General features: G+C 44.2%; 1 protein-coding gene across 1 annotated transcript in view; it reads left to right on the top strand.

Moving 5' to 3' along the window:
- The first annotated feature begins 365 nt into the window (after positions 1 to 365).
- Positions 366 to 14161, top strand: part of col27a1a (collagen, type XXVII, alpha 1a) — a 210187-nt gene continuing 196391 nt past the window's right edge. The window contains exons 1-3 of the mRNA XM_055875638.1: positions 366 to 833; positions 5927 to 5997; positions 12114 to 13570. Coding sequence (XP_055731613.1) covers positions 781 to 833; positions 5927 to 5997; positions 12114 to 13570 — 1581 coding nt within the window. The 5' untranslated portion in view covers positions 366 to 780. The remainder of the gene's footprint in view (positions 834 to 5926; positions 5998 to 12113; positions 13571 to 14161) is intronic.

Below are 14161 nucleotides of genomic sequence, written 5' to 3'. Positions count from 1 at the left end.
AAGGTTGCTGCAACATCTGTGAAAACTAGAGTGCTGGGAGGTTTTGTGAAACAAGTTAATTAAGAGTCACAGGCTAATGCAGGAAAAATCTATGCTCCAGGCCCTCATCATAAGTAATGATCATCTGTTTGACATGGTACATGAATTCAATTAAACCAGTTAAATAAATAAAATAAAATAAACGTTCTAGTGCATAAAGATCCCGTCGAGACTATTTTCATAACATTGTAGATAATGAATATACGCACCTTCTCACATACGGCCGTGGATTACTTCAATGGTCATTTTAACAGGACAGTTTCCCGATTAAGCGGGTTCGTGTGGCCACCCCCTGGAGGCTTCGTGTAGTTGCCCAGCGCAACCGCTGGGTTTGTAACCCGACACCATGTGCTGCGGTGCCTTACGGTCGGTCACCCACAGAGAGGCTGTTTAAAAAGGAGAAGGATGAGCCCTCCGCTCCTGACTCCGTAACCTCCTCAAGAACTAAACGTTTTCTTTCTGATTCAACGTCCCTCATTACGGATCGGCATAAATGAATGAACCACGGGGAATATCGGAAGAAAGTCACCCTGGAAAGGTTCCTGTCAAACTGCTCTCTGGCTGACCACAGTCATTTATGTTGGTCTTGATAGGAAAATCAACAGAAGAGCTTTCCCTTGGAACTGTATTGCAAGCTTCTCAAATGTGTTAGAGGACAACCGGTGCTTTCTGTTCCCTTGCAAAGGAGTCACGCTGTGATTAACAGATCCGGTTTTTGACTGCCAGGACAAATGAATACAAATGAATCTAGGGATCCGAAGGAGAGATTGCAGAACCTCTCATCTCGACACAAAGTAAGTATTTCTATACTGGATGGTTTTCTGTGATGGGGATCAGAAGTTGATATGAACGTGATGGAGTCACTCACACACTTGCATATGCAGCCTAATTGAAGTGGACCTGACTGATAGTTACGATGTGATTTTGAATGCAGATGTTCAGTTATCCTAGCCTGCATACACTGAGTGTACAGAACATTAAGAACACCTTCCTAATATTGAGTTGCACCCCCCTTTGCCCTCAGAACAGCCTAAATGATTTCGGGGACAAGGTGTCGAAAGCGTTCCATAGGGATGCTGGTTTAAATTGTCTGAATGTCCTTTGGGTTGTGGACCATTCTTGATACACACAGGAACCTGTTGAGTGTGAAAAACCCAGCAACATTGCAGTTCTTGACCCACTCAAACCCACCTACTACCATACCCCGTACAAAGGCACTTCAATATTTTGTCGTGCCTATTCACACTCTGAATGGCACACATACACAGTCCATGTCTCAAGGATTAAAAATACTTATTTAACCTGTCTCCTCCACTTTCACCTGGTTATTTGGCAGACGCTCTTATCCAGAGCATTTAGGAATAGATGCCTTGGGCAGATCGACTGATTTGTAACCTACTCGGCTCGGAGGTTCGAACTAGCGACGTTTCGTTTACTGGCCCAACCTTCTTGGTATGTATCCTACCTGCCGGCTGGCAACGGTCCAGCAGCCTGTCACAAACGATGTTCATTTGTGGCAGGTTTACAGTTGCCTAGAGTCTGAAATATCCTGAAGCTGTTTGTATTAAGCTCCAGAGAAAGTTACTGATTCAGTTGGAACAGGATCTACTTTGTAACCTTTTCGAATATGATGTTACAATAGGCTAATTTAGGTCGAATATGCAGTCAAGCAAGGGTTTTTAGGAGAATACCGTTGAGGGCGACAGTGAGAAGAAGCCTATGCTACTATATGCCTTAATAATAAACTGTAGGTTTATTATTAATTTTAAAAATAACCTAAAATACATTTGCTATGTTATCTTTGGAATGCACAGCGCTCTCGTCAAAGCTGTCTCAGCGCAAAGTGCGCGTACAATTAAGCCTATTCAATTCACCCGGCGACTGAAATCGAACGTCTTTCGTCTAAAAGTGGCGGTATTTAGAAGGCAATGTGACATTCGTTTTCACTTAGCCGAAGCCTCTGAAGTGTTGACCATTCCAGCGACTATTCGTCGTTTTTTTGTTGTAACTATTTTAACAAATCACACTGCATAATGAAGTACTAACGACGGACCCGGATAATGACCGCACTCCACACTTAAACCAGCTGGATTCGGCGGGTGAGTTGTGTGAACAGCTATCGCTCAGTCTTATCGAAGAGGGAGATTCTGTGAAGTGATTTGTCAACTTTTGAGTTCCATCTGTTTTTGGTTTTCGTCAGTCCATTATCCGTCTCCAAACAAGCAACTGGTTGTTATCAGTCTCTTTCGTGTTGTTTGTTTGTCAACTTTTCATTTTCCATGAAGGAGGCTAAATAGGCTTTCATTTTTTTTCACAGGTCATACTATTCATATTTTATCAGATGACTTTCACTATCAAATAGCCTACCATTTCGTATATGAAAGGAATATCCCAAAATCGTATTACCCCCAATGAATGAACGAGTCTGTTAATCAATAAAAGGAGGCAGAAGGAAGGGAAGAGCCAGGAAGTAGATCAAGGAATGTCCAGTGCCTCAATTCATGTCCTGACACAATTGGTGTCCACAGCTAGTCACTGTTAGGCTATCTACTCTTCAAAATAAACAGCTAGGTTTTCAAAGTGATATATCATAACAATATGAATAAATGTATAATGAAACTACACCACCTTGTTTCACTGGTGTCTACAGTGGCTTTGTTGTTCAACTGATGACAATAAACAGCGTAACCTATTTAGCTAACAATATTGGCAAAAAAAATAAATCAGGATATTCTCAAAGTTCAATCAAATGTGTATATGTGTTGAGACCAGATGGATAGCGCTCTGACAGAGAGAGAGAGAGAGAAATACATATAGAAAGAGAGAAATACAGATTAGGAAAAAAGAGAAAGAGAGGACAGAGATAGATGGTGGAGGTAATAAAGGACTGAGAGTCTGAGGATAGGGACAGAGGTCAGTGGAACCACTAAGGTCGAAGGCATGCAGAAAAGTAGAGTAAGAGGAGCCCTACACACTGACTACAAAATGAGAAACAGAGCTTTAGTATAATGCCATTTTTAAGTCAGACAGGCTGCCTGGTATATTGATTGTAACGGTCACTCAGAAGCTCCAGGCATCATTGAGGTGTCAACATCTGAACAGTTGGGCGCTTTGGCATGACTCAAAGATGTCAAAAGGGGGCAATAAATAATAGACCATTTCCCGATTGTGCCCCCCACTGATTGGATTTGTGCATCTCTTACATAAGGGAAGATGTAGAGAGTTTGTCGTGTTGTTATTGTAAAAGAGAACTTGTTCTCAATGACTTACCTGATAAAAAAAAAAAAGGCAAAATCAAAACAAGTATGCCAAAGAATTTACATTTGACATTTTAGTCATTTAGCAGCCACACTTATCCAGAGCAACTTACAGTTAGTACATTCATCTTAAGATAGCTAGGTAGGACAACCACATATCACAGGCATATACAGTAGAGAAATGTTTTCCTCAATCGTAGCTATAAGTAGAGTCAAGAGCTGGGGGGAGGGTGATGACGAGGATTATTTAAGATACTGTTTGAACAGGTCGAGTTTCAGATGTTTTCGGAAGCTGGTTCCACTGTTGGGACAGGGTGGGAGGGCCAAGAGACCTGAGGTGGCAGAACGGAGTGCTCAGGTTGGGGTGTAGGGTTTGTGCATAGCCTGTAGGTAGGGAGGGGCAGTGTCTCTTGCTGTTCCATAGGTAAGCACCATGGTCTTGTAGTGGAAGCGAGCTTCGACTGGAAGCCAGTGGAGTGTCATGAGAGAACTTGGGAAGGTTGAAGACCTCGCGGGCTGCAGCGTTCTGGATAAGTTGCAGGGGTTTGATGAAACAAGTGGGGAGCCCAACCAACAGCGAGTTTCAGTAGTCCAGACGGCAGAGGACAAGTGCCTGGATTAGGACCTGCACTACTTCCTGTGTGAGGTAGGGTTGTACTCTACCGATGTTGTAGAGAATGAACCTGCAGGAGCGGGTCACTGCTTTGATGTTTGCAGAAAACGACAGGCTGTTGTCCAGGGTCACGCCAAGGTTCTTTTCACTCTGGGAGGGCGACACTGAGGAGTTGTCAACCAGGATGGAGAGGTCTTCGAGAGGGCAGGCCTTCCTACTCAACTATGTTGAGTGTTGTTTCCAAACGAATAGAATCCGATTGCCCAGCAAACCCACATAGCCCGGACCTGCCACAGAGCCCGTCATACAAGCATCAGTATCTCCTCGAACCAAACCATCTTTAGGATACAGATTTTGCCAGCCCAGTAGGTAGACTTTAGTCGGTAAAAACAGTGCAACTGTAAAAATACTGTTAATTTCAAGCAAACTTAGTTGACTCAACATTACGTCTGGTTCACATACATGAAAACCGACTGACAGAATGAGACTCACTTCCAGCGGCTCCCTGCTCAGCTGATAAGAGACAATCTGAGACCACAACCAGCTGCTTGCCGTGACACACACACACACACACTCCCAGACCTCTGAGACCACAACCAGCTGTTTAGAGTGGTGTCGGGTTGGTGATGATGGCACTCCGCTGCGTTACTTACTGTGAGGTCAGACAGTGGTTTCAGAGCATTCTCTGGTTCTCCGGGTTGTTATTTGCTAAAGCAGAATGACTGTGTTCAGACTGGGGAAGGGGGGGGGGGGGGTTGGCGGATGGGGATGTTGGGAGATGGGAGTTGAGTCTCTGTCTATCTGCCTGCTAACCCCCACTCACCCACAGCTGCTTAAGACATTTCCTCCAGTGTCTCTCGATGTCTTCCGATGGTAATAACCAAACAGTGACAGCTCCTTTCCTCCTGTTACAGGATCCCCTATTCACCCAAATCAAATCACATGTTATTGGTCTCATACACATGGTTATCAGATGTTAATGTGAGTGTAGCGAAATGCTTGGTGCTTCTAGTTCCAACTATGCAGTAATATCTAACAAGTAATCTAACAGTTCCACAACAACTACCTTATACACACAAATCTAAAGGGGTGGAATAAGAATATGTACATAAATATATGGATGAGCGATGACAGAGCTGCATAGGCAAGATGCAATAGATAAAATACAGTATATACATATGAGATGAGTAATGTAAGATATGTAAACATTATTAAAGTGCCATTATTAAAGTGACTAGTGATCCATTTATTAAGGTGGCCAATGATTTCGAGTTTGTATGTAGGCAGCAGCCTCTCTGTGTTAGTGATGGCTGTTTAACAGTCTGATGGCCTTGAGATGGAAGCTGTTTTTCAGTCTCTCGGGCCCAGCTTTGATGCACCTATACTGACCTCGCCTTCTGGAGCTACTAGTCCACCTGTCATTCACTCACCTCACCCCTCTTGGGACACCAAACTGAAATAGAAAACAGACTGAAACAGGGAGGGACTACCTGGACCTGTTAAGAAATGCTTTTTGTAGCTTTCCATTGCTAAACGTTTTTGAAGGTTCTCCATTGCGTGGCCCAGTGAACACGATCCCTGTAGTGTGGTGAGAGGGACATGGTCAGTGGATGTTGCTGCTGCCGGGTGTTAGAGACTTAGCTACCTTTAACGTGAAATAGTTCTGCAGAGAACTTTATTGCAATTCTTTATGATGATGATAATTATGATGGAGAGAGTTATTCAATGACCAACTGTGATTGGGTTGTTGTTTTGGGGGTATGTTCTGACCCAGATTTAAGCTTTTTTTTTCACCTGACGTCACCATAATGCAGCACCACTCATAAGTCTTTCTCATGTCATGATCAACTACAATGATATAAAGTGAAGTATAGTGTCTCGTGAAAGGTACGTTTTTCAATATAATAAAAAATGCATTTTGGGCCTTAAGTTTTATAAGTTGTTTAGTGAGCCAACCTAGCTGTAACATTAATTGCTGTAGAGTGTTTCTAACCAGCCTCTCCTTTCTTCCTCACAGGAGAGTCCTATTGCTCTGTACAGTTTTATATTGTACTTGTTATCTGGGACTTGCACAAGTACACTCTGAAGGTAAGACATGACTTCCTTCTGGCATTCATTTCTTTTCTTTTCCACCCTGGTTTCACAGTGGCTGTTTAATAGCGGAAAAGCAGTACAACAGATTGGATTGGAGTTATATTGTGCTCATAGCACAAGCCTGTAAACATGCTGTATGGGATTTGGACGTTTCCATGGCAATGTGTGTGTAGAGCTCAAACGGCTCATTAAGGTGCGATGGCTCTTGTTTGCGGCTTTCCAAAGACACAAATGAACACAATTGACACAGAATTGCAATAACTGCTCTGGTTCAAATTAACATTTAAAAAAAACAAACAATTTTGGAGTAATGAGGCCCTGAACTCATCCATTATGTGGAATTGAACTAGAAGCGAAGAGGCATAGGCCATAGGGGCCAATTCCGACCCGAGTTAAAGGCGCACAAATGGAACATAATTCCCTTCTTCTGTACTTTTCTCTATGCGTATTAGGACCTTGAACTTAAGTGTGAGAATTGCCTGCTATTCACCCGCTATTTGTTCTGGGTGGAGATCTATGAACAGAAGGTGTGGTGGAAGTGTGTCTACAGATATGTCGTATTCAGACCTTGACTTAATTCCATTACCTTTACGTGCGAGGAGACGGCGAATAAGGTCGTGTGAACATGCGGGAAAAGGGGAAAAAGCATCTACTTTATTTTTTCTGATAGAAATAACAGCATGCTCCATGCACTGTAATTTATAAATCAATAAGAGCTAGGTATATTAGTAATTCATTTGGAGAAGGGGATTGAGAAGGATCCCTAGAGATGATTGTGAAACCAGTCATATGGAAGGAAACGGAAAATTATGTATTGAGGCCCCCTTTCTACAGTTAAGTAGTCTATAAATAACTGTACTACTATTAATTGTGTGCCCTCATCATTTGCGTGGATGACATTTGGAGACGCAAGCTATAGGATTCTGTAGGGCTGAACCTGTTTATGCTCTTTTCTCCGTTATATATTTTACATTTGGTATCATGTTAAATATTAGCCACTATTGGGAGCCACCGTCAGTAATACCCACATACATTTATAACTCTCACTGTAGTGTGCAAAAATTTGGGACATGTAGCCTATTTGAATCATTATGGAACCACACGTAGCAGGTTAAACATGGACCTTTGTGCACGGTTCACGACGACTGGACAGTTCCATGATTAGTGAGGATTAATGTAGATTTATAGGGCTATTGTTCAACCCTTTATTGTACACTTTTTTCCACCTTCCAATATTTAATGGATTGAACTTGATTATGGCAACTTTCCGGATGAATCAAACCACTGTAGGCTCTCCAAACTTGTTTTTTAAATGAATAATACATACTTTCCTTACCCCAAAATGGGCCTAAGTAATCTACAAAATCAGAGTATTTTTTTAATCTACCAGTTAGTGTTCAATCGGAGATGAATATGCACATATTTAGTTGGCTTTCTTTTGTTGATCCCTATATTCTGAACCTGTTTTTTTATGTATTCTAGTTTGTCGACAAAATTTGAGTTAAAGGTGCACCGTTTTTAAAGGGATAGCTTAAGATACATTTACACTCCACGAGAAAATCTGTTGGCCAGTAAGTGGGAGGGTTTTCAGCGGTTTAATTAAATGTATTGAGCGCGCGCACCAAGCCTGCAAAGCCCGTTACGCACCTGCATAAGGTAACTACTGAGAAGGGCGCAGGAAAGGCGTGCGTAGGAAAAGTGTACATTTCCTAAATTGGAGTCGGGCCCTATGGAGTTTGGCAGGGATACCAGAAAGGCTGTGAACACCAACCAGGTGCTAAACACAATGGCTGCGTCTCTGGCTCCCAATTCCCTATGGAGTGCATGTTTCTGTCTTAGAGCAGAGACACACCAATCAACCCAAAGCAGTCGGTGGCAGTCCCATCGCCTGCAGTCCCCATGGTGTATTCCAGGGCCCACTTGCTGGGCGGTTGCGAGCGGGGGCTGATTTTTCCCGTTGAACATATTATTATTATCGTTATTTTTACGTTTATTTGAACAGGCGCAATATACAACAAAACATAAGTCTCAGTACACTTGATAAAAATGTGTTGTACTAGGTTTAGCCAACAGCTCATTTCCATCTGCAGTCCCCAGGCAGGTGAACATATAAACTAAAAAAACATTTACGAGCAGACTACATACAGATATCAAACATATTTAAAAGAAAAGAAAAGAATAGTACAAAAAACAGAGGTCAGGACATACAGATAAGTTTCCACACAGAAGTCAAGACATTGCACATAATAATTATCGGACACATTGTTATTGGACCTATGAGTTGTAAAAACAAATAGTAAAAAAACAGTAACAAAAACAAACAGCAACAAAAAAAATTCGTAAGTGGCAATAAACCTGCTGTTCTTTTAACCACTGTTTTAACTTTTGGTGTAAAAGCAGTGGTGTAAAGTACTTAAGTATTACTTTAAAGTGTTTATACTTAAGTAATTTTTTGGGGTATCTGTACATTACTTTACTATTTATACTTCACTACGTTCCTAAAGAAAATAATATAATTTTTACTCCATACATTTTACCTGACACCCAAAAGTGCTAGTTACATTTTGAATGCTTAGCAGGACAGGAAATGGTCTAATTCACACACTTATGAAGAGAACATCCCTGGTCATCCCTACTGCCTCTGATCTGGCAGACTCACTAAACACATGCCTAGTTTGTAAATTATGTCTGAGTGTTGGAGCCTGCCCCTGGCTAGCCATACATTTAAAACAAAAAATTGGTGCCGCTGGCACTTTGCTTTATAGAAGGAATTTGAAATTATTTATACTTTTACTTTTGATACTTAAGTATATTTAGAACCAAATATTTCTAGACTTTTACTCAAGTAGTATTTTACTTTTGAGTAACTTTCTATTAAAAGTATCTATACTTTTACTCAAGTATGACAATTGGGTACTTTTTCAACCACTGTGTAAAAGCACTGACATTAGCTACACATTTTTAAGTTTTCAGGAAGTTGGCTCCAGTGGTAAAAATGCAGATTGGGCAAAAGCTGTTCTACACACTGGAACTCTACAGTTTCCATTAATTGCTCCCCTAGTGTGTGACCATATAGATAGTAAAGTAGTAGTAGTCACTTGACTTGTTGTGGAGCAAGTCCATGTACACGTTTAAAAAGCAGTTTTACATTTGAAAATGTACAAAAAAGTTCAAAACTTAACAAATTGTGTTTCTTGAGAATTAAACAGTGGTGATAAGTAGTTGTTTTTTGATAAAAAAAAAAAATTGCAATGGTGTCCAGAGTAGTGTCCAGAGCATGGAGGCGCTACCAGGAGACAGGCCAGTACATCAGGAGACGTGGAGGAGGCCGTAGGAGGGCAACTACCCAGCAGCAGGACCGCTACCTCCGCCTTTGTGCAAGGAGGAGCACTGCCAGAGCCCTGCAAAATGACCTCCAGCAGGCCACAAATGTGCATGTGTCTGCTCAAACGGTCAGAAACAGACTCCATGAGGGTGGTATGAGGGCCCGACGTCCACAGGTGGGGGTTATGCTTACAGCCCAACACCGTGCAGGACGTTTGGCATTTGCCAGAGAACACCAAGATTGGCAAATTCGCCACTGGCGAATATGCCCTCCTACGGCCTCCTCCACGTCTCCTGATGTACTGGCCTGTCTCCTGGTAGCGCCTCCATGCTCTGGACACTACGCTGACAGACACAGCAAACCTTCTTGCCACAGCTTGCATTGATGTGCCATCCTGGATGAGCTGCACTACCTGAGCCACTTGTGTGGGTTGTAGACTCCGTCTCATGCTACCACTAGAGTGAAAGCACCGCCAGCATTCAAAAGTGACCAAAACATCAGCCAGGAAGCATAGGAACTGAGAAGTGGTCTGTGGTCACCACCTGCAGAACCACTCCTTTATTGGGGGTGTCTTGCTAATTGCCTATAATTTCCACCTTTTGTCTATTCCATTTGCACAACAGCATGTGAAATTTATTGTCAATCAGTGTTGCTTCCTAAGTGGACAGTTTGATTTCACAGAAGTGTGATTGACTTGGAGTTACATTGTGTTGTTTAATTAAGTGTTCCCTTTATTTTTTTGAGCAGTGTATAACGTCATAACGAGTCAAGCAAAAATGTACAATTGAGAGGAATATGGTAGTTAATGTAGAGACAAACGATTGTGCATATTTTTTTGTCATAAAGTTAATTTTCGAAAATCGCTATTTAGCAAGTTTTTTTCCAGTCATATATCCAAAACCTGGTGTATCAAACTCCATTATTTGAATGATGCTGTGTCTGCATGTATGTATTACAATTATACACTTAAACACAACAGTGTTTACCACTTCTGCTCCTGGGACATCAATGATTACACATTGTAACTATGCAATAGACCAGAAACATGATTTAAGTAAAGGCTGATTTGTAATTCATATATACAGAATAAAAAAACAGTACATCCTGCCAGCACGCCCACAAGCATGCTGAAAGACGTGTGGAAGAGAGCGAGGAATGAGATGGGAGTAACAATCTAGGCTATTTGCTCTGAGACCGGCATAATAATGTAATGCAGGGAGCAGGTTTCGAACCCTCAACATTCTAGCCTGAAGTCGCGCATGCTATCGACTGTGCCCAAATGTTTTAATTGGGGTTGGTGCCGATTGTGGCTAAAAACACTTTATCAATTGGAATCTTTAACATATGGAAAGGGGGAAAAGTATTATTATTTGTTTTTCACAAGCGTAGCAGGATGGGCTATTAGCTGAACAATAGACTATTCAACCTTTACTAAAGAATTGTGTAATAGCTGAGCTAGGTGTGAACCCCCCCCTCCCCAACTTGCAACAAATCATTTGTATCTATCTTTCGACATCTACCTACACACGTATCTACTTACACACGGTTAATGTTCTGATATATATATAAACTCAGCAAAAAAAGAAACGTCCTCTCACTGTCAACTGCATTTATTTTCAGTAAACTTAACATGTTGAATCTTGTTACGTTCATACAAATATTTACACAACTGAGACATAAACTGAACAAGTTCCACAGACATGTGACTAACAGAAATGGAATAATGTGTCCCTGAACAAAGGGGGGGTCAAAATCAAAAGAAACAGTCCGTATCTGGTGTGGCCACCAGCTGCATTAATACCTGCAGTGCATCTCCTCCTCATGGACTGTGCCAAATTTGCCAGTTCTTGCTGTGAGATGTTACCCCACCCTTCCACCAAGGCACCTACAAGTTCCCGGACATTTCTGAGGGGAATGGCCCTAGCCCTCACCCTCCGATCCAACAGGTCCCAGACGTGCTCAATGGGATTGAGATCCGGGCTCTTCGCTGGCCATGGCAGAACTCTGACATTCCTGTCTTGCAGGAAATCAGGGTTTCTTTTTTTGCTGAGTTTAGTTTGTTGAGTGCAGTCATAGTGCAGCATTGGTTTGTGGTGGTAAGTAGACAGCTACGAAAAATATAGATAAACTCTTGGTAAATAGTATGGTCTACTATTGAGATTTCCTTAATATTAGAGATTGCGCACCAGCTGTTGTTCACAAAGAGACTCATACTCCCGCCCATTAGTTGATGAGACGCTGCCATTCTGTCTAGTCGATGCATAGAAAAACAGCTTGATTTATATTAACCATGTCCTCGTACAGCCACTACTCCGTGAAGCATAGGGTATTACGGTCCCATTTATAAGATAGTCTCAAACAGAGACAGTCTAGTTTCTTCTCCAGTGATTGTACATTCGCCAATAGAACAGAGGGTAGAGGCATTTAGTTTCATCAGGGTGCCCCCAAGTCGGCCTCTATATATATTGCTTTTCCTCTTCCGGGTGTCTTGGATTAGGGCCTGGTCTCAGGTCAGCAGTATGTTCTGCGCAGCTGAGTTATTGAAGTAGAATTCTTCCTCCAAATCAAGGTTAGTGATCACTGTTCTGATGTCCAGAAGATCTTTTCGGTCATAGGAAACGATGGCGGAAACATTATGTACAAAAACAGTTCAAATCAGCGCAAAAAAACACAAAATAGTATAACTGGTCAGCAGCCCGTAAAACGGTTACTCCCAGTGCCATTCTTCCTTCAGTCTGTGTGTGCGTGGCCACTCTAATCATACACCTGTCCTGCTCTCTTGCAGATCTGGACATCCTCCAGAGGCTGGGGCTCAAGGGAGAGAAGACATCAAGCTCCATCCGTCCGGGGATCATTCCGTTCCGATCGGGAGTCATCCTCACCCAGCAGGCACGTGTGGAGGCCCCTGCCCGCTCAGTCATACCACCGTCCTACTGGCCCAACCTGGCGCTGCTTCTGAGTGTGCGTTCCCACCGTGTCAACAACGCCTTCCTCTTCACCGTGCTCACCGGCCGCCGCCGGCTCCTGCTGGGCCTGCAGCTGGCCCCGGGGCAGCTTGTCCTCCACACAGGGCCCAATAGCGCCGTCCCACTCCACTACGACCTCCACGATGGCCAGTGGCACCACCTGGCTCTGGACATCCGTGACCAGAGGGTGACTCTGTACTCTGCCTGTGGGAAGCAGAGCGTTCACGCAGACTTGACTTCGGGCGACAGAGAAGGCCTGGACCCTGAGAGCTCCTTCCTGCTCGGGAAGATGGGCCAGGGCTCGGTGCAGTTCGAGGGTGCCATTTGCCAGTTTGACTTGATCCCCTCCTCCCAGGCAGCTCACAACTACTGCAGGTACATTAAGAAACAGTGCAGGGAGGGTGACACCTACAGGCCAAACATAGCGCCCCTCCTTCCCCTCTTAACCCGAGACCCCAACATCACGGCCAGCCTGGCTCCGCCAGCTCCCTCCGAGCTGAACAGGAAGCCCATGGTCATGAACCTAGCAAGGAGCGCCACTGCGGCTGCCTCTGCTGTTAGGTATGTGGTGCCGGCCATCCTGCTAAAGCCCACCCCTAGGACCACTCCTTCTCCCCTGCCTGGTACTGTGATGCTACTCACGACACGGCCTGGGCTAGCCTTCCCGACCAAGGCTCAGAGCGAGACCATTACAGCACCACTCAGGAATGGAGTTGCCCCTCCCTCCTCCCCCAAAACCTACACCATCACTCAGAAATCCCCCAAGCCCACCCAAATCAAGCCCGTCAATGTCAAGCCCACCCCTGTTAAGCCTGCCAATTTCAAGCCCACCCCTCCCAAGCCCATCCTAGCCAACCCCACCTCTCGCAGCAGCCCCAAGAAGACCACCTTGGGGCTGGAGGCAAAGCAGAAACCCTCTGTCACTGCTGCGGCCAAGCCTACCAAGAAGAAGCCAGACTCTGCCCTTCTAGCCCAGGGGGCAGTCAGCCCCGGGCCAAAGAAACTACCACAGAAACCACAGCCTACAGCAGCCAAAAAGACAATAGCCCCGCCTAAAGTCACAGCCACTCGCCAATTCAAAGCCACCAATGCACCTGCCAATCCAAAGCTATCCAAAGCCACCAATGCACCTGTCACCCAACGGCCCACCAAACCCACCTATGCACCCTTTAACCCCCCCACCACGGGCTGGTGGCAGACGTACGATGTGGAGCCGACCCATTTTTCTCTACTATTGCCAGGACCCCAAGGGCGAAAGGGTGAACCAGGCCTTGCGGTAAGAGCCTCTTAATACTCTTTCCTACCGACTGGGGATGCATAAGAGATTGTATTTAGGGCACAAAGGCAGTGTACATAGGTGTTTTCATGTGTGCGTGAGTGAGTATGTGCGAGGTGGAAGTGTGTGGCAGGTTGAGTTATTAAACTGGATTGGTGAAAGTGGAGCATATGTGAGCCCTCTCTTCCCCATCCTACCCCCTTCCCCTCTTACTCTCTCTCCCAGACTCTATTCCAGTCTGATTACAGACCTCTATCCCTCCAACCCGCCTCACTGTGAACAATCGAGGCTCAGTGACGTTCCGCTGAGGGAATATGGGGGAAACACAGCCTCATCAAAGCTCTGCCAGCCCAGGTAGAGAAAGTTCCCCCCCTTTTCAGTGGAGAGGGGGAGGAGGACAGGAGGGCTGGGTCTGTGATCAGAGAACCTTCAGTGTATATATGACCAGATGTCTACAGTGGAAAGTGGGGGTGGGGGGAGAAAGGAGGATGACTGAAGACAAAAGAGAGACAGAGATGGTGATGGAGAGAGACCATTATGGATGTGGTTCACAAAGTTTCTTGCTTCAAATGTCTCTCCTTTTTCTCAGTT

This window comes from Salvelinus fontinalis, chromosome 21, assembly GCF_029448725.1.
Source record: "Salvelinus fontinalis isolate EN_2023a chromosome 21, ASM2944872v1, whole genome shotgun sequence".
NCBI lineage: Eukaryota > Metazoa > Chordata > Actinopteri > Salmoniformes > Salmonidae > Salvelinus > Salvelinus fontinalis.
This window is presented reverse-complemented; position numbering and strand designations above follow the sequence as displayed.